Genomic DNA, 19,797 nt, shown 5'->3' on the forward strand with positions numbered 1-19,797 from the left:
CACTCTTTTATGAATAGAGTAGTATTTTTTTCCCAGTAAAGCAAACTTTCAAGAATGGAGGAGTACTTTTTTCCCAGTAAAACTAACTCTCAAGAATGGAGGAGTACTTTTTTCCCAGTAAAAACTAACTCTCCAAAATTGAGGAGTACTTTTTTCCCAGTAAAAACTAACTCTCAAGAATTGAGGAGTACTTTTTTCCCGGTAAAAACTAACTCTCAAGAATGGAGGAGTACTTTTTTCCCAGTAAAAACTAACTCTCAAGAATGGAGGAGTACTTTTTTCCCCAGTAAAAACTAACTCTCAAGAATGGAGGAGTACTTTTTTCCCAGTAAAAACTAACTCTCAAGAATTGAGGAGTATTTTTTTCCCAGTAAAAACTAACTCTCAAGAATGGAGGAGTACTTTTTTCCCAGTAAAAACTAACTCTCAAGAATTGAGGAGTAATTTTTTCCCAGTAAAAACTAACTCTCAAGAATTGAGGAGTACTTTTTTCCCAGTAAAAACTAAATCTCAAGAATGGAGGAGTATTTTTTTCCCAGTAAAAACTAACTCTCAAGAATTGAGGAGTACTTTTTTCCCAGTAAAAACTAACTCTCAAGAATGGAGGAGTACTTTTTTCTCAGTAAAAACTAACTCTCAAGAATGGAGGAGTACTTTTTTCCCAGTAAAAACTAACTCTCAAGAATGGAGGAGTACTTTTTTTCCAGTAAAAACTAACTCTCAAGAATGGAGGAGTACTTTTTTCCCAGTAAAAACTAACTCTCAAGAATGGAGGAGTACTTTTTCCCAGTAAAAACTAACTCTCAAGAATGAAGGAGTACTTTTTTCCCAGTAAAAACTAACGCTCAAGAATGGAGGAGTACTTTTTTCCCAGTAAAAACTAACTCTCAAGAATGGAGGAGTACTTTTTTCCCAGTAAAAACTAACTCTCAAGAATGAAGGAGTACTTTTTTCCCAGTAAAAACTAACTCTCAAAAATTGAGGAGTATTTTTTTCCCAGTAAAAACTAAATCTCAAGAATGGAGGAGTATTTTTTTCCCAGTAAAAACTAACTCTCAAGAATGGAGGAGTACTTTTTTCCCAGTAGAAACTAACTCTCAAGAATGGAGGAGTATTTTTTCCCAAGTAAAAACTAACTCTCAAGAATGGAGGAGTATTTTCTTTCTTTAATAATTTTTGTTTATATTTTTTATTCTTTGTTTTATCGATTCTCTAATTTTAAGCAGTTCTTTTTCTTTGTTTTTCTAGAGTGTCAAGCACCAGTTTTACTTTGTTTTATACATTTTTAAACTTATTTCTTTATTTTATCTACAGCAAAATACTATTATTTACTTTATCCGATAACTTCGTAAGCTCAAGGTCAAAAGATGGTAATTCTATTCTTTAAAGCTCTAATAATCTATTCTTTATTTCATTTATGATTTTTAAGCTCAAGTAGCTCATTTTTTTACAGATTTTATAAAACTAGTCGTTAGCCCGTGGAAAAATCCACGTGTTCGCCCGTCCTTTTTATATAGCATTGCTTGCGTCTCGCTACCTGCGCAGCTAAGCTACCATTTTGCGTGACAGACAGACGGACGGTTTGAAGTTTTTTTCCTCTCTAATCATTTTGTTTTTAAGCTCAAAACCGATTGTACTTTTTTGTATTTTGTTAAATTTATTTCCTATTTATTTTATTACAGTTTTTCGTTGTAAGGTGGTAGTTATCATGAGAAAATAGATTATCAATTGATCTTAAAATGATTATTCTTAAGTCACGTTCTGCTGCATATATTGGCTATTTATAAGAAACAATCAAAATCATTTGATTCTGAAAGCTCCTTGTATTCACATTTCTTTTAACAGCTCTTGTTTCTTATAAAAGCTTGTATATATATAGATTTTATTGGTCCCACTGAAAAAGAGAAGGCAGACACACCCCACTGGATTTATAACTCTTTCGGTAGTCCATTGTAAGTTCTCTTAATAAATTCTATTTATAAACAGCACAATAATGGTCATTTTTTATTTATTAAGTTGGGGGAGTTAAAATTTACTGCGGGGAGTAATAATTATCTGGTAAATAGACACTCCCGGGAGTAACAATATCCCGGGAAATAAGTACTGGGGAGTACTTATTCTCTAGTAAAATATTACTGGGGAGTAAACTTTTAGGGCAGTATGTTTTTACGGTGAAACCGGCGGCAAATACAATTTTTAACCCATGAAAATTAACTTTGCCTGAACTTCTTTTTTTTCAGTCGTTCAGCTTGAAATTCTCATTCCTTCTAATACTTTAAGCATTCTTATGTTTATTTCAAAGCACATTATAAATTTCTGTGGCCAAAATCAAGTCTTTAACCCTATTATACCTGAGCTTTTTTGGCGCTTGTAACCCTGGGGGGGGGGGAACAAAGTGCCCGCGGGCCAAAAATGCTGAACTACTTGTACTTAAGTGATGAAACATGCCTCAGTTGGAAAATGTTTCAGTACAAACTCAATCCAGGTTAAAAAAATAATTTAATGACGTCATAGGGATTAGAAATGACGTCACACATATGATAAATGGTCATTTTCCCAATTTTTCAGTACGTTTTGATTTCTCGCTTGTTATTAATGATACGGCCTTGATTCTTGGTAGATTTGTGGAATGAATACCAAAATATGTGTTTCACATGAAAACAGTATTTATAATTACGTAATTGGAATAAAAAATGACGTCATTTTGTCAAGAAAATTTCTTATTTTAACGATAAAGATAAAAAGACCCATTCTACCGGAAATATTAATGCTCATGTCATTAAACTTTGCAGATATGTAGAACAGGGCATTTAAAGATAATCAAGGTAAGGAAGACAATATAATGACGTCATTGGGATCCGAAATGACGTCAATTTACTGGATCAATATTTACTTCAAATCTGGTCTGCTTTTTGTCCCTAGTAACCATATATCACCTTAGCAACACCTTGGTTACCACTTAGTAACATACATGTAATAAATATTTATATACCCAATACGACATTTTAAAACATTCTTACATAAATGTCAACGGTTTTCAAAGTTCCAAAACATTTACCCCCGTCCAAAAAATGCAATACCCCCAGCAAAATACAAAATCTTTCCAAAATTTTTTTTTTCATCAGAAGCCCTAATAAAAGTTAGGAATAGTCCCAAAATTTTAGCACTTAATCACATGTGTATTCAAAGTTATGCCTAGTCAAAAAGGCCGCGGGCATTTTGTGCCCTCCCCCCCCAGGTATAATAGGGTTAAGACACACCGCTAACAATTCTGTTCTGAAATATATATCTCTTTGTTTTAATAGGATTTTTTTTAAAGTTAAAAAAAAAAACATTAGAAAAATTTTACCCTAACAATTGTTTTGTACTTTATTTGAGCTATTCTTAGCCTTCTTATACAAATGACATAATATCGTCACATAATATCGTCTGTTGTGTACTAAAAGAATTTTGTAAAAAAAATTATGTCATCTAATTTGCATGGGCAAAAAGACACTGGAAACTCGTGTTCAAAATAGACCAATTAACTATTCCTAATTGTTTACAATCCTCACAATCCTCTCTTTTTTCTTTTGCAATTAAAAATAATTAACAACCTTTAAACAATGTACATTTGTTCATGACCCTGCTTTCTTACGTACAAAAACATGTGTTCATGTACAAAAATTATTATTTACAACTTGTCATTTACAATGCTACTACGTATTCCTATTCCGTCCTATTAATTTTATTTTTTATATATAACCTAAATATGCTTCCGAAGAGCTTTCTTCTAAAACTTCTTTCTGTAATTAAAAATAATTAACGATGTTTTCAGTGGTGTATAATGTTTTATAATTATCTATGGAAAGTAAAACACGCTCCATGCATATCACAGATATGGCATTGATTTGTAATTTTACATGGAACCCCAAAATGGCTGAATTCTTGTTTAAGGTGAGAATAAACAGAAAATATGTAGTGTGCGTCATAGTAAATATGCATACACGGATCATTTTAGGCAGTATCGGTTAGTCAGATCGTATCTCAATGTAATAGTACACGCATACCATGAAAAGTTAAAGTGCTTTTCAACACTAGAATAAAACGCGTATTACATAAGCGCTCAAATAAAACCCTGAATATTAAAAAGACCATTTAAACACCGCTTTCATAGAGCACCCATTTTTTGCCAACGAAAAATAGAACATTTCACGATTATGCGTTTTCTTTTTTGTTTTAAATAAACAGGATGTTGAATAAGTAATTTAAAAAATACATTTTGTTAGAAATTCTTTCTTTATTTTATTTCAACTATATGCAATAAATATCTTTTTTGTGTATTTACATTACAATAAATCCGCATCGGATTTTTATTTACAATTTGTTACTTACATTATTCACACTACATATTTCTACTCCATTCTAATAATTTTAGTTTTACGAGATTTTCGAATATATTTTCTAATAGCTTTCTTCCAGAAGGTTAATCCAGATGCTTGACCAGCGAATATATTATCGTTATTTAATATCTTTCTCTGTAAGTAATCGTAGCCTGGTCCAATATGGTGAAGGGTGAATAAATAACCAAACGCGTCGTGAACTGCTGAATGATACGCAAAACGTCCGTTTTCATCAAACAAGAGTTCATGGACAATAGTTGAGTCGCTTGGTCCAACTCGCCCTGAAAAAAATTAAGTGGGAGTTTCATAATTTGATATGTGTAAGGTGTATACATTTCCTAAATATGCGCAACTCGGGCTTTAAATAAAATGATCAATTAAAGGACTTATGCTAAGACCACGACAAAAATTTTCCTTACCAGTTGTTGGATTTAACAATATTCCAAATATTGGATCCATTGGACCATAGGTGACATCAATCCAATCTGCAATAACCTTCCCAGAAAGCATTTGTTGTCTGCTACCCCAGTATACGTGGTTTCCAAGAACTTCAGAGGTTACTAAATAATGATTGAATCAGTCTATTTTGCCATACCAATAAGCAGAGCAAGGAAATATTGTTTCAAATTAGCAGTCGCATTATTTACCTTGGCGTTGTTTGTAAATTTCTAAAAATCTTTCTCCGTCCATTTTCAAACGCTCTTGGCATTCATCGCACGTTTCATTACTTTTGTTCCTGTATTCTCCAACAGCTTGCAGTAGCTTAAAAAATTGAATTTTATCAACGTTAAAATCTGTACAGTTTCGTAAGAATCGATCCAACTTCTGTAACGCAGCTCCTAAGTTGTTGTCTCCACTCTTCACCGATACATCTGTTTTCTTAAAATAAAAGAAGAGGTTTTTTATAAAATACTTTTCCTTTATAGGTTTGAAGTCACACACACACTGAAGTTGGAAATAACGTGCCCTCACTACATTGAAACATAGCGACTGTCCTTACCTCTGGCATACTAGTTTGACCATAAAATTGTAACCCAATCAAAGATAGACAGTAATCGTCAATCGTTACGTATTTTTTGTCTTGGTCAATCGACTGGAAGAGTTTTTTAGGATGAAGAATATGAACAGCTTCTGAGTTGTGGCCACAATTCATGGTGATAATTTTAACTTCCCTTCTTCTGTGCTTCTCTGTGATAACATTTAAGACAATGTTTGTTTGTTTTTATTTAGGCGTGAATCACTCATGTGTAACGAAAGGTATTATCAAATAAGGCATAAGTATGCCAATTTATTGCAGTGACGTAATTCGCTTCCCACTTTCGAAGACTACGTTTTATTATGACGTGACAAAGTTGTTTACACCGGGTTGATTTGAATTATTTTTACAACAAAGGAAAGAAAAAAATATATTAATAAGCTCCTTTTGTTACGCTGTTGTTTGTTACAATTAAGAAGTTTCGAGATCTCCTACGTAGGTATTTTGTGTTTTAGTTTATTCAAATGTCAATACTATACAGTAATTAGAGCTTTTGTGACGTAGTTATTGCGTTACAGTTAGTGTGTTTTGTGATCTCCTTCACAGATGAATTTGTGTCCTTCTCCATTCAAATGTCAATAAACATATTATGAGGTAACTTATTTTCGTTATTTTGTGAGAGAGTGTTTGCGTTTTCTTTAGTATGTCATAACTACAATGGCTGACAAGTGCAAAAAAATAATCTTGGCAAATTTAAAAAATACACAAAATTAATCACAAATGCGGAAATTGAAATTACACGAAAATAATGAAAACCACACAGAAATAATCTCTTCCTTCTCACAAACAGGCACCGTGGAAGTGCGCATTACTTAGAAATAACAGGTTACGTATCTCTTATAATAATACGGAGCTTCTGTCTGTGACTTTTGCAAAGTGGATAAAATTTCTTTGATAAAGTCTATAAAACATCGCCTATAAATTTGTTCTGTAAATTAGCAAACTTTGACGTTAGAGCAATATTGACGACAAAGGAAAGTATATTGAGATTAGTGAAGCCATTGCATTGCACTTATAAATTTAAGGCTAAATAACTTGGAAACAGGTGAAAATAACTGACGTCATCTCCTGTGTGGTAGCTAGGGACTACCTGGGACCAATTTGGGTAACTTTTTCAAACCTGATTCCATAGATTTTGGTGCTAAATTTAATTATGTTGGTAATTCTGGTTAAAAATTATCAGAAAATTCAAAGTATGTTAACCTGAATTGTCATGCTAAAGAGAGATAAGTAGGGTGAGGGTTAGCAAAGCTTGTACTTAGAATTAGCTAGCTAGCTATAGACATTGCACTTTCTTCTACATCACTGGTATTACCTTCTTCGTTTCTCAAAATCAGGATGAAATTGTGTAGCTGTTTCGGTTATAAATATAAAAAATTTTGATGCACAAGAAATAAAAAGCTCAAGCGAATATTTACAAAATAATGCGCCATATTGGTTTAGCAAGAGATTTTGCAGAATGATAAGTCCGAAATTTGAAATTTTTTTTCTCCAGCACTCTCCATCTTACAAATAAGTTGGTCAGCTATAAAATTGTCGATAATTTCAGCAATGTTTGATTTTAATGAATAAGAATGGTGTTTAAGATGGAAAACGTCAAAAAATTCGTTTTAGTGAAAGAAATAATGACGTGCATCAATATTTCATTTAAGAAGGTAAACCTCGCCTTTGTACCCCGTATAATATTCTTTTACTAACCCTAATATCTCTGCATCCGTTTGTCACAACTACACGATCCTATACATTTTCTTGATCAGCGTTTCAAGATCTATATGATGAAGGCAACAGGCATACACATTTCTGAGAAAAAAAAAGAGCTCTTTATTTTTCCTTCTGTATAAAAGTACGGTAAGACGAAAGTAGCCTTGTTACTCAAGTGCTTAAATGAATTATAATATAGCTCTATTTAGTATAGGTTTTTGGTCCTTTTAGATATGGTGGGGCGTAAAGTCCCTGGTGCCCATAATTCTATCAGATTGTTACCCAAGACTTTGCACTTTGTATCTGAATCCATCATAAAATTTTCAACACCCGCTTTTATTATTTTTTATCATACTAAAAGATGCTATGCTATTATTCTCTATGATAAACAATAGGATTTAGTTAATTTAATTTATGTCAAGTCTGACAAGCTCGTTTACAAAATAGATGTTGTGAGAGTTGTTTTGAATAATTGCTCCTTCTCTTTGATTAGTAATCGTTTTTAAATACACATTTTTTTCGCCGGGCATGGCTTAAGTACACACTGTCACCGGACATTGCTTTTTTAATGTCATTACTATTACCGGAAGTTGCTATCGATCTACGTCAATAATTCTTACTATTTGTCTACCAACGACTGTCAAAAGCCAGACAAGTACACCTATATAATTTAGCAAATTAATTTGTAATTAATATGTAAAAATACTTATTATGAAATACAAAATTATTCTTTTAGAAAAAATTTCAATTGTAAATTTTATGGTTTCTCAGGATCCCTGTGGAAATATTCTCTTTAGTTCAGATAAAACCAAAATTCAGGTAGGATTTTATCGATGATGACAAGGGATGTTTTGTTTCTATTTGCTAAAATGTGTTTGCAGTTCTTTCATTTTAACTTCAATTTTAATTATCTATTCTAGGAACAGAACACAAGGCATTACAGTCACTCTTGTCCACAGAAGTTCTTGTATTTTTGACAATGGGGGGTCAGAAAAACACAAGCTTTTCCGACATGTCCTTGCTAAAAGCAGAAAATTGTCGTATTAGGACATGGATTTTTATAGCAAACGATACAAACTTTACATTTAAACATCACCAATAGAAAACTTTAAAAACAGTCTTGGTTGTACATGGATTTGTATCTAAAAAATCTACATGTGGACACTGATCATAAAAGAAAAAAAATTTATTGGGATTTTTTCAATACCCATGTTGTTTTTATAAGCAAAATAAAATTTTTAGTAAGTCTTAATGTGGCTTGAGTTTCTGTATTTTCTAACTAAACTTTGAAAGGAGTCTTGATAAAGGATTTTTCATACATTACAGACTGTGTGTACCATATAAAAATATGTTAATTTCTGTGTTGTTATTTGTTTTTTATCCTTGCAAGCTTTTCTTATGCAAAGTAATTATCAATTTAAGAATAGTCACGCATCAAAAGCGTAACCCAGCTGTCTTTTCGATACAGTGTTGACTGAATTATGGGCCAATAAAACAAAATACACGGTCTTTCTTTTAAAAGAATACATCCATAAGCGGGTGATGACCGGTTTCGATGCCGTACTGTGGAATAAAAAAGCCTGAGGTCAAAAGTACTGACCGAGCTTACTGACCTGATTGTACCTTATCTGAAAAATATATATCATTTCAAAACATTTATGGCCATATCTTAAATTGTTTCCCCAACAAAGAAAAAAAAAAGACACGTTCGATTTTGCTACTGGAATCCAAAATCATTTGACTTTCAGTTTTCAAAACAAATTCGAATCATTTTTATGGTAAAATAAAACGAAAATATGATTTTTATGGTACCACTTCAGAAATGGGTTCCCACGTCGGTTACCTTAACTTGATAATTTCGCGAATATAACCTATAACATTGGCGAAAATGTGCGTTTGGGAAAATTTCCGGCTACGTCAATTAACGGAAAATCAATCTTAATACACAAAAATACGCGAACATATTGATGTTTTTTCTGCTTTTTTGAACATTACCATTGGCTAATTGCGTCACATTCCTCACCTTCGCTTTGGGATGAAAGTGCTTGGTCGAATATTCGGGTTTTGTGGGGAAAGAGGGGTCCAAGGAATACACAGGATTTCGTGAAAGGAATGTGATGCTGTTTGTGTTGATGAAACGAAACGAATGCTGAAACGTGTGCAGGGGCACAAAACGGCCGTACGCAACGCAGACACAGACAAAAATAAGATTGCGGACCATAGCTGGAAAAATAATCATATAATGGACTGGGATAATAAAAAATCATAGACGGAGACTCTGGTTGGACAATGAGAAAGGTGACAGAAACCATAACAGCTTTTGTTTTCTTGTTTTTCTTTGTTCCCCCTTTATCATAAGAATCTTAACTTTAAACAGGCAGAAATTTACAGTCGAAGGCAATTTAAAAAAGTATCTTTTACTTAGTTAAGAAGTTTGAATCTTCTTCTGCAAAAAGATCCAAATTATATTTCTGCAAAAATTAAATATTTCAGATGGCCCTCTACCATTCTTAAACTAACAGAAACATGAACTTTGTGTTTGTTATGACATATTAAAATATACTAGTCGTTAGCCCGTGGAAAATCCACGGGTTCGCCCGTCCTTTTTATACCGCATTGCGTGCTTCTCGCTATTGCCCAACTAAGCTACCATTTTGCGTGACAGACAGACGGACGGATGGACGTATACGGGCATTATAATACAGATAATATAGATTATTGAATTGCTCGATTTGAAGGATTGGGCTAGCGTGTTAAAACTAGTAGGTCATTTTGTTTAAATATTAACACAGACAATAAACCTTAAGTATACAGAAAAACATAAAAAAATTAATTACAAAATATCAAATAATTGAAAATCATATATTGGTGTAATAGAGGGCTGTGATGCTTGACTCTTCTTAACAAAGTAAGTGTCACAGAACTTATTTTTCTGATTGAAAGGTCTAAAAATATTTTTTTGCACGTTACACATAATCTCTAATGCAAACAGCGGAAATTATTTTGACGAATAGAAGCACTCACAAAAAAAAACAAGCGAAATAGACCTTTCCCGAATTTCCTAACTATGCCAATCAATTAAAGAGGTCATTACTAAAAATGATTCTTATATCTAAGTTCCTTAGCAAAAGGTAGAACAAATTACCTAATTTCGTAAATATTTTTATTCGTTAAGTGCCTCAATTCTGAGCTGAACGTTACGGTCAAACCCCTCATATTGCCGAGCTTCCTAAGAATAGCCTCTTTTTCAAAATAATTATTTTCTTCAAATCTGAATAAAATCCAGCTAGAATATTATATTGCTCTAAAAACTTTATTTTTGTCATGATAATTTAATATTCTATCTGAATATCCTTATCTGAAGAGCACAGAATCATTATAAAATTTAGGATGACGTCATTATTATTATAATTTATGAAATTCGGGAAAGGTGGTAATATGTTTGCATTTGGAACACTTAAATTTTAAAAAAATAATGCTAAAAATTGATTTAATATTCATATAGTTATAACCTATAGTATACCACAACTAAGTATTAAAATTAAATATGAAGTATAAAGTAAGATAATTTCTCATTTCTCTCAGCACTTGGCAATACACCTTTCCCGAGACTTATTCTTTTGATGTGCCCCAACTTTTTTTGTTGAGTTTTATGAAAAACGGACAACAAATTTGAATTCCTTATCAAAATGTCATAAACAAAGAAAATTTCGAAACAATGCAGCAAGTAAACAACCTGCTATTCTAATTTAAAGATTTGTGGCATGTCCAACCTCTTTTTGAAAACGAGGCGGGACATGGTAACTTGAGCATTAAGAAGACTTTAACTGTGATATATAAATCTCCTCAAAATAGCACTTTCTATTGGCGTATTAAGTTAAACTTTTACACATAAATTAAACAAACTATGCTGAATTCAAATATGGTATTCATATTTTACGAGTTTAAAAAAAGTATGACTCATGGTCTCGGGAAAGGTGTATTGCAACTTGTTTTTAAAAATTCCTCATTTACGCGATTTTTCTAAAATTTCACGTACCTTGCATGTACCTTAAAATTTGTTCTCACTTTCTCTCTTAATTCATCTGTTGTTAGTGTTTCGAAGCGTGCGATCGTACAAAAAATATAAGTTGTCAACACAAGTTTACCGATGTGAAATACAAGTTTGTTTGCGTGAAATGGCACAAGGGTGAGTAATAGTTCTGTCCAATCAAGTAATTGGGGAAAAGCTACCTCTGGATAAAACAATCATATTTACATATAAATAATGCCTTAAGGTAACTAACCGTTTCCTATTTGTTGTCCATTACGCAAAATTTAATGCCCGTGAAAATACTAGAGGGAAAATAATTCGCGAGATTATTTTGATAGATAAAATTCGCCGAAAATAATCGATTATACGGCTATATACTTTATACTATCATTTATACTGAAATAAGGATGTTTTCAGAAGCCACTAATTTTGTGGCTTTATATTTTTGACAAATCATTACGCAAAATTTAATGCCCGTAAAAATACTAGAGGGAAATTAATTCTCGAAATTATTGTGATAGATATAATTCGCGAAAAATAATCGATTATACGGATATATACTTCATACTATCATTTATACTGAAATTAGGATGTTTTAAGAAGCCACTAATTTTGTGGCTTTTATATTTTTGACAAATTAGGCAACCGCAACTATTAAACACCCACGAAAAAACAAAATATTTCTGAACAAAACATGGTACATATAGGTTTAATACTTTACAAATCATAAAACAAGGAGTTATAGAATACCATATTTTCACCAATGGTTATATCTATAGCATATTCGAAATTTTCATTGAAACAGCCATCAACTAGATAAAATGTTCGAGCTTCTTTATCAGCATTTGGGCCAAACATAGTTTTAAAGAACCTTTGATAAAATTTATAAGTGGGTGGGTAATAATTCTTTCTTAAATTTTCGTCAACGGCTGCTCGAAATGCAGTAAGACTATCTTCCTCTGGTTCAACTGTTACAAAATCAGAATGTGCAACTTCTGCATCTATAACAAAAAATATATTTTCTTTTAAAATCTTTAAGCTTCAGGGACAAAAAGGAAATCCCTATGTTTAAAGCTAAAACAAGAAAAAGAAAAACGATTAGTGAGCTATAATGGAACGATTTTTTTAATTATTTGCAACTCAAAAGTTAGTCAGCTTCTAGTAGTTCAAATGATCAAGGAAAGATAAAAACTGAATTTAGCTGATGGAGGAATTTTACCATCTTCATAGACAGAATGTGCAGAAATCCCACTATAGTGGAATCAAAATACAATATTGTTCTGCAGGGAGACAAAGTCTGGCGAGGGAGGGGTTTTCCATGCCACCCATTTATTTATGTGAAAATTAAAAAATCATGCAGCGCCACATTTGTATTTTAAAATGGTAAAATGAAGCCATTATAGAGGGTCTGGCATTCAAAAAAAAAAATAAAATAAAATAAAAATAACTGTACGTGCAACCATGGTTAGCGCTATTATGTGACTCCCTTACTCCGAAAACTGTGTCGCCGGCCTTTTCGTAACTTCATTTGTAGTCGCTAAAATTTTTTCGCAAAATATGTTTTGAATAAATAAAAATTTGAAACGATGAACCTCCAGAGTACTGCAGAATAATTCAAACAAATTAAATGGGAGTGTTTGAAATAATAAGCAGTCAACTGCGTATCTTAGGTGTCATAACAAGCAATTCCTTTAAAATCGATCAAATCAAATAAACGAAAAAAAAAAAGATTGAAATTAGTCAAATTTTACATTATTTTGTAATTTAGTAAAGACTTACCACTTTCATATTCTTCTGAAATGGATAAAATTTCAAGATCTAATCTTTCACTAATTCTTCTACGAGTGTAATAAGGTTCAAACAAGTTTTGTATTTTCTAAATAAATATTTCCAAACTCTTGAAACAAACGCACATTTGTCAGTGATGCTTAGTGCTGAATAATTATCGCTCGTTAATCTTTGGTGCCAGATGAGAACTAAGCTTGAAAAGGTTTAAAACAAAGGAATGACATAAAATTTTATATAAAGGAAAATATTCTACTTTTTTAAAAGATGCATCAAACTTCTGAATCTTTGATGTTTCAATAACTTCGTTTACTGTAGATAGTTCCAAACGACATTCCCAATTGTAGGCGTTATCTTCATCAGGAGTTTCAGCAAATGGTTGGGCTGCATAAAAGTCTTCCCAAATTTTGTTTATTAAAGCAGATAGATTTTCATTTTCATGATCAGTAACGAAATCATAAACCGGATTAAGTCTAAAGTACAATTTGAATCCTGTTCGCCTAGGCTTTTTAATGCCAAATCCCCACTGATCACAATACCGGATCATTTTATTCCTTGTAACCAACTGTGGATCCGGATCCGGATACCACATTTCTTCACCAATTAAATAACATTTTCTTCTGATTTTACGTAATGCGTGTTTTGATGTTTTGGCGTTTGGAGGTTTAAAACCTTTACATTTTGGAATAAACTTCCTCCATATATCATTAGAAGAATCTATAACATCTCTCCAATGTTTGCAAACTTGTAACAATGTTGGAAGTTCTTTCAATTTAAAAAACTGGAATATTTCAATCAAATCATCATCATGAAGATCTGTAAGTTTTCCCATTTCTTATTGTTACATTAACCTAAAAAATTCTATTGATATAAGCGTATAATTATTTCTACCTTGCGAGGAAACGACAGTTCGCCACATAGTACAGTTTTGTTAATGACTCTAGAACAGGTAAAAGGAACCTCTTGAAACTTCCAGTAACTAATTTTAAACCATTCTAAAACGAAATTATAGAAACTTACTGTACAGGCCGAAATCTCTTTTAATGAAAAAATGATCCTTAAAAGGGAAATATATAAAATGTTTCAAATTAAACCTCTCAAATATGAAATCAAAATACCTTTAAATTTTCAAATATGGAAATTTTTCACAAATCTTTAACAAAAGATTATTGACAATAACTCAATGCTGACAGTCATTACTTAGTCATCACATGGTTATGACTCATATGTCACAGATAACATTTGTACCAAGTAGTTCAACAAAATATAAATTTGAAAAAAGAGCTAATATAAACATTGAGTAAAAGATTGTCATATAATCGATGTAGAATTTGTTCATGTGTCTGTGACAAGTGAAAGTGATGCGTTTATGCTTCTTACGAACTACACGCTGTCATACCAAATATCCAACGAGGATTGTCATTACTCTTTTGCATGACATATAACATTCTATATTTTTGTATTTAAGAATTAATTTTATAGCAGTGGTATCATCAAAATTTTAATTTGAAAGACACGTAAACATTCATAGAACTCCTAATACTATACTATTAAAATTTTTTAAAGAAATCATATTGGCACATGCCTATGTATACAAAAACAAGCCAACCTTCATACAAGTAAAGTTAACATGTGATAAATCAAGAATAAGTCACAATTGTACAGACAAAATAGAGAGATAAATTACGTATGTGTGATTTAAAAAAATTTGACGTTTTCTTATCTACCTACCTAATGTAAAGCCTAATTTTTTAGCAAAAATTTCCTTGAAATTGAGGTCGTAAATAACAAATGCACAACCAAGCATTATAAAAGGTTAGGCAGCATACTTCTAATAAGTCCAAGCAAATACACCATCGCGACTTGCACTTCATCTAGCAATTCCCAAATTTCTAACTAACATTGTATAATACACGAAATATCTACCAAATTGATAACTATCAATGGTATGTATTGTTTCTACTAAGACACTGAATGTACATATCTTTGAACATAAACTGTAGCTGTGCACGATAAATATTATACATAAACACACAAGGATTGACATTAGCACCTTTTCTATAAGCTAATTCATACTAAATTCTATTTTTTTTCTACGGCTTCAACTCTTGTCAGCGTAAGATATTTCTTCATAATGATAAAGTAGAAAAATGCATTACCAAAATATCAAATATGAATAAACGAATTGATAGCAGTATTTTTTGTAAAACAACTGTATTGTATGTCCTCTTTAAAGATTTTTAAATAGTAATAATAATAAAAAAAAAGAAAATGGGCCTGCCATATATCTTGAGTAAAAATGATAAACACAACGCAACAAAGTATTGGTGAAAATAACACTAAATGCATACATATATATAAAAAAAAACACAAAACAACATTACACGACAGCTTCTCTTAAAAAGTATAAATTTCTGGTAATAAGCCAACAAAATAACTATTCAAAGATCGTAAAACTGTGAGATAGAAAATGCAGCATTTTCCCCAATGATAAGTTGCTTTGCGTACTCGTAATTTTCGTTAAAACATCCCTCATTTAAATGATATCTTCTGGCTATTTCTTCACCATGTGGTCCTAACATAGCTTTCATAACTAACTGGTACAAACCTAAACAGGGAGGTCTGTAATTTCTTCTCAAATTAATAACAACTTCCTCAAACCAGTGCCCTTTATCCTCCGCCACCACTTCAAATGATTCTGGGGATGTATCCTTGTCTGTAATAATAATAATACAACATATGTACAAAAACAACTGAATCCCTGAATTTCAGAAACATAGGATCAGTACGAATATGTGGATAGGCTATTGTTCGAACCTAAAAACCGAGTAAAAATATGCACATTCACACAAAATAAGCAATGTGAAAACAGAACAGCATTGTGAATAAATAAAATAACATTTACAAAATAAAATACTAAAGCTCTCACAAACCACTACAAACCTTTGAGAATATGACGTACATATTTTTCTATTTGTTTTACTCTTTTAATGTATGATAGTTTGGCAGAGCTTGCAAAAACGGTCTTAATACAAGTTTTAAGAGACAGAGTTTTAGAAACACAATATGGAGCACAATTTTGAGGATTTATTTTGACGAATTTTGCAACAAAGGTGAAGTTGCTAAAATTTTAACGGTAAGGTATATATTAATTTTGCTTTAACACATTTTCTTTTTAAATAGATCTATCTTGCGGTGTTTAATAAATACATTTTTAATTAACACGAAACGTGTTTTATATTTTGATTTGCTATTCTCGTTCACAGTACCCGGCAGCAAAATAATTACATACATGTAGCTTTTCTTCTACCTGCTACTAATCATTTTTTTGGAGGGGTGGGGGGGGGGCACACCAGCACATTTTAACCATTTCTCAAATGCCAATACACTATCGTCTGGCGATGCTTCGCAGCTGAAAGGCTATGGAAGAAAAACATATGCAGATGTGAAAGGTGGACGAGGTACCTACGTTAAAATTTCGCTAGTCGTAGTTTCTGCGATTTTTTTATATGAAACAATTCATGATCGCAGGGGGAAGTCCAGGAAATGGAGAAAATAAATCCGTAAATCAATGCCTGTGGGTATGATCTTCAAAATTTTTTGAACAGATTTGTAGCTACCTAAAAGATTCTACTCAGCATTTACAAAAGACCAGAACAATGTGGTGAAAGAATTGAAATATATAATTTATATGCATTACATTTCAACACCTACCATCATATTCACCATCTATTGAAAATGTGCTAAGATCCAGTCGATCACAAATTTTCTCATCCTCATCATAATCTCCATCACCCTTGATATAACTTGGCTCGAATGTTCTTTGCAAAGTCTGGAAAAAACATTTTTAATAATGATTTTTTGTAACTACTCGTTATTGCACAGATCATTTTATTGGTTTAAATTATCCGTGTTTTATTTGTCTAAGAAGTAGAGCTCAACAAGTCCCTTCTGCTCTATATACAGTATAGTATACCGGGTTTAATGACAATTAAGAACGTTTAATTAGAATTTTCAGTCTTTCTTAACACGGCGACAGCATTGTTATAAAAGAATTTAGATTTGAGAACATTTTCATATTTTTCCACAGAAATTGAGATAATCAGTAAGATTTTTTCTTTTTGCTGTAACCATGTAGCATTTCTATGTATTTCACCATATTCTATGAAATTAAAATTAACAAGATTTGAAAACGTTGTTAAAAATATACTTTTAATGGAGATTTGAGGAGTCTTAAGAAGGTGTGACAACCCTGCGTTACCAAAACGCCTAAACATAACAAGCATTGACAGTACCTCTAGGAGCATTGGGAAATCTACTTCTTCTGAATGCCTGACGACGTCATCTACACACTTCAGGTCGAATGTATCATCTTCCCGATCACCAAATCTAATCCAAAGTTTTTCAATAATGCCAAACAATTCAACATCTGTATGTCCATTGATAAAGTCATAGATTGGGTTCAATCTGACATACAATGTAAATCCTGCATCTGTTGGTTCTTTACCACCAAATCCCCATTGGTTACAAAAATCTATTAATTTTTTTCTTAAGTTTAATAACGGACACGGGTTTGGAAACCATCTTTCGGCACCAACTTTTATAGAAGTTTGGATAATTTTCTTCAAAGTTAACTTATAACTTTGGCACTCTGATAAATGAACTAATATCAATGGCGGAATGCATTTCTTCCAGATGGTTTCGTTCGAATCTATGACCAATTTCCAATGTTTACAGACAACCATCAATTTCGGTATTTCTCGCAAATTAAAGTACTGAAATATTTGAACTAACACATCGTCGACCAGGTCAGCGAAAGTAGACATGTTTTGCTGTTAGAATTCAAATATACATCTTTAGTTTCTAAAACAAATACAACAAAGGGCTATACTCCTTTTTGTTTAACACTTTAACTCGCTAAAAAGTCCAGGAAACATATATAGTATTCAAAAACTGATGTGGTTTTCAGGAGAATCCGTTGCCTCGTGTTACTTTGCAGACAAGAGTATATAAAAGTTGACTTCATTTCCAAGTCTTAAAAATAGCATTACATATTATGTCGAATTTACTTTCTTCATAACAAAGTTATAATTCGTCACTGCCAAAAACGGGCTAAGTTTCTAGTTTCCACAAGGCAACTACGTTAAATTGAAAACTACTTGAATTCATAAATACTATGAAGGTTGGCATCTAAAACTGGTACTACATTTGTAATAATACAATTCTTTCCTTGTTCAAAGATTTATTGTTCTTGAAACCTAATTTGGGTACTATGAGGTGATATGCCTTAGCTTCTTATCATAGATATTTCTCAAGATAAAGGGCTCAGGAAACGCTTCCAATCGAAATTACTTTTGTTCATTCGCTAAGGTATAAGCAAAGCAAAACTTTGTTATGTATAAAATAAAAATTTACAACCATATGATAATAAATCAGCCGATCTAAAAGAACCTTTGCGGCGGTTTTGAAAAACAGCTAAGAATATTCTGAACTTGCATTAACAAGTTAGAAAAAGAAGCTTCTGCAACTTGAAGTACCAGAAGTCTGGATGTAAGTATACTACGTTTCTTCATTGAAAATCCGGATTTCTTTTTAAACAAATATACACACATTAATAACCTTCGTATTCATCGCATGATTATAATTTGTCATACGGTAATGATCCGAACAAGAGATTAGAGATATTAAAGAGAGATATTAAAATTTTGGATTTTTTTGCATAGGTGCTTAATCTAGGGTGCGCTTAAAAAATGCTGGGCGCTTATAAATTTTTCCAATTTTGTACAAATTAAAGGCAGCGGGAATTTTCAATTTTGATTTTTTTCCTGAAAAACAAAACTGAAGAAAAGATGTAACAACACAAAGTTTAGTCTTTCTAGGGTTCTCAATATAAGAAAGTAAAATTTTTAAATATGCGCCCAGCTTCTCAAGGTAACTTTGAGGAAATTATCTGGGCGCTTATTCGAGGGGAGCGCTTAAAAAATGCTGGACGCTTAATCGGATCGTTACAGTATGTCACAGACAGCATTCGTACCGAGTTACATGAATGTTCTATATTTTTTATAATTTTATATTTAAGTAGTAGTTTTCAGCTAAATATAAATTTGAATAAAGAGCCAACATTGAGTAAAAAATTGCCATATAATCGATGTAGATTCTGTCCATGTGTCTGTAACAGATAAAGCTTATATTCTCTTACGAAATACATGCTTTCATACGATATATCCAACAAGGATATTCATTATTCGTACTTTATTATTGTTCCACACAATAGGGCTACTGTTTTGAAATAGAAATCTCACTGCGATATTCTCATCACATGACATAAAACATTCTATATCTTGTATTTACGCAATGGTTTCACTATTTTAATTTGAAAGACACGTAAACATTTTATACAATATTGCAATGTAGAACTCATAACACTATACTATTAACATTTTTTAAACAAATCATATTGGCACATGCTAATGTAAAAAAAAACAAGCCAACCTTCAAACAAGTAAAGTTAACATGTGATAAATCAAGAATAAGTCACAGTTGTACAGACAAAATAGAAAGATAAATTACGTTTGTGTGATTTAAAAAAATTTGACGTTTTCTTATCTAGCTACCTACCTAAACCAAAACCTAAGTTTTTAATAAAAACTTCCTTATAATTGAGTTCTTAAATAACAGATGCACAGCCACGTATTATAAAGGGTAGGCAGAATATTTCCAATAGTCCAAGCAAATACACAATCGCGACTTGCACTTTTCTAAATTTTTACTAACATTGTATAATACACGAAATATCTTCCTGTTTGATAACTCAATGGTTTCTACTAAGACACATTTCTTTGGGTATAAACTGTAGCTGT

At 31.9% G+C, this 19,797-nt stretch overlaps 3 protein-coding genes across 3 annotated transcripts; all 3 read right to left on the minus strand.

Annotated features, from left to right (window-relative positions):
• Positions 1–4,189: 4,189 nt before the first annotated feature.
• Positions 4,190–5,690, minus strand: LOC130623761 (uncharacterized). The gene is made up of 4 exons (XM_057439278.1): positions 5,383–5,690; positions 5,030–5,261; positions 4,802–4,942; positions 4,190–4,663 (listed from the first exon to the last, which is right to left on the minus strand). Exons 1-4 carry the CDS (start codon positions 5,533–5,535, stop codon positions 4,395–4,397), a joined length of 795 nt encoding a protein of 264 aa, XP_057295261.1. The 5' UTR covers positions 5,536–5,690; the 3' UTR covers positions 4,190–4,394.
• Positions 5,691–9,886: 4,196 nt separating this feature from the next.
• Positions 9,887–15,062, minus strand: LOC130624212 (uncharacterized). Its single transcript, XM_057439784.1, has 3 exons — positions 13,194–15,062; positions 12,932–13,028; positions 9,887–12,153 (listed from the first exon to the last, which is right to left on the minus strand). The coding sequence occupies exons 1-3, from the start codon at positions 13,767–13,769 to the stop codon at positions 11,870–11,872; spliced, it is 957 nt and encodes a 318-aa protein (XP_057295767.1). The 5' UTR covers positions 13,770–15,062; the 3' UTR covers positions 9,887–11,869.
• A 255-nt stretch (positions 15,063–15,317) lies between these two features.
• On the minus strand, positions 15,318–19,113 carry LOC130624213 (uncharacterized). Its single transcript, XM_057439785.1, has 3 exons — positions 17,233–19,113; positions 16,652–16,769; positions 15,318–15,653 (listed from the first exon to the last, which is right to left on the minus strand). The coding sequence occupies exons 1-3, from the start codon at positions 17,761–17,763 to the stop codon at positions 15,379–15,381; spliced, it is 924 nt and encodes a 307-aa protein (XP_057295768.1). The 5' UTR covers positions 17,764–19,113; the 3' UTR covers positions 15,318–15,378.
• Positions 19,114–19,797: the final 684 nt, after the last annotated feature.

This window comes from Hydractinia symbiolongicarpus, chromosome 13 (assembly GCF_029227915.1).
Source record: "Hydractinia symbiolongicarpus strain clone_291-10 chromosome 13, HSymV2.1, whole genome shotgun sequence".
NCBI classification, from domain to species: domain Eukaryota; kingdom Metazoa; phylum Cnidaria; class Hydrozoa; order Anthoathecata; family Hydractiniidae; genus Hydractinia; species Hydractinia symbiolongicarpus.

Bases quoted from the DNA above. Each gene is read 5' to 3' on its own strand.
- LOC130623761 (XM_057439278.1), bottom strand. From the start codon at position 5,535: ATGAATTGTGGCCACAACTCAGAAGCTGTTCATATTCTTCATCCTAAA. The intron at 5,262-5,382 runs GTAAGGACAGTC...TTTTATTTTAAG, and splicing joins GTCAAACTAGTATGCCAGAG to AAAACAGATGTATCGGTGAA. The intron at 4,664-4,801 runs GTAAGGAAAATT...AATTTTTTTCAG, and splicing joins ATTGTTAAATCCAACAACTG to GGCGAGTTGGACCAAGCGAC.
- LOC130624212 (XM_057439784.1), bottom strand. From the start codon at position 13,769: ATGGGAAAACTTACAGATCTTCATGATGATGATTTGATTGAAATATTC. The intron at 13,029-13,193 runs GTAGAATATTTT...ATATTTATTTAG, and splicing joins TTGATGCATCTTTTAAAAAA to AAAATACAAAACTTGTTTGA. The intron at 12,154-12,931 runs GTAAGTCTTTAC...TTTTTGTTATAG, and splicing joins TTCAGAAGAATATGAAAGTG to ATGCAGAAGTTGCACATTCT.
- LOC130624213 (XM_057439785.1), bottom strand. From the start codon at position 17,763: ATGTCTACTTTCGCTGACCTGGTCGACGATGTGTTAGTTCAAATATTT. The intron at 16,770-17,232 runs GTACTGTCAATG...TGTTTTTTCCAG, and splicing joins ATTTCCCAATGCTCCTAGAG to ACTTTGCAAAGAACATTCGA. The intron at 15,654-16,651 runs GTAGGTGTTGAA...TTATTATTACAG, and splicing joins AATAGATGGTGAATATGATG to ACAAGGATACATCCCCAGAA.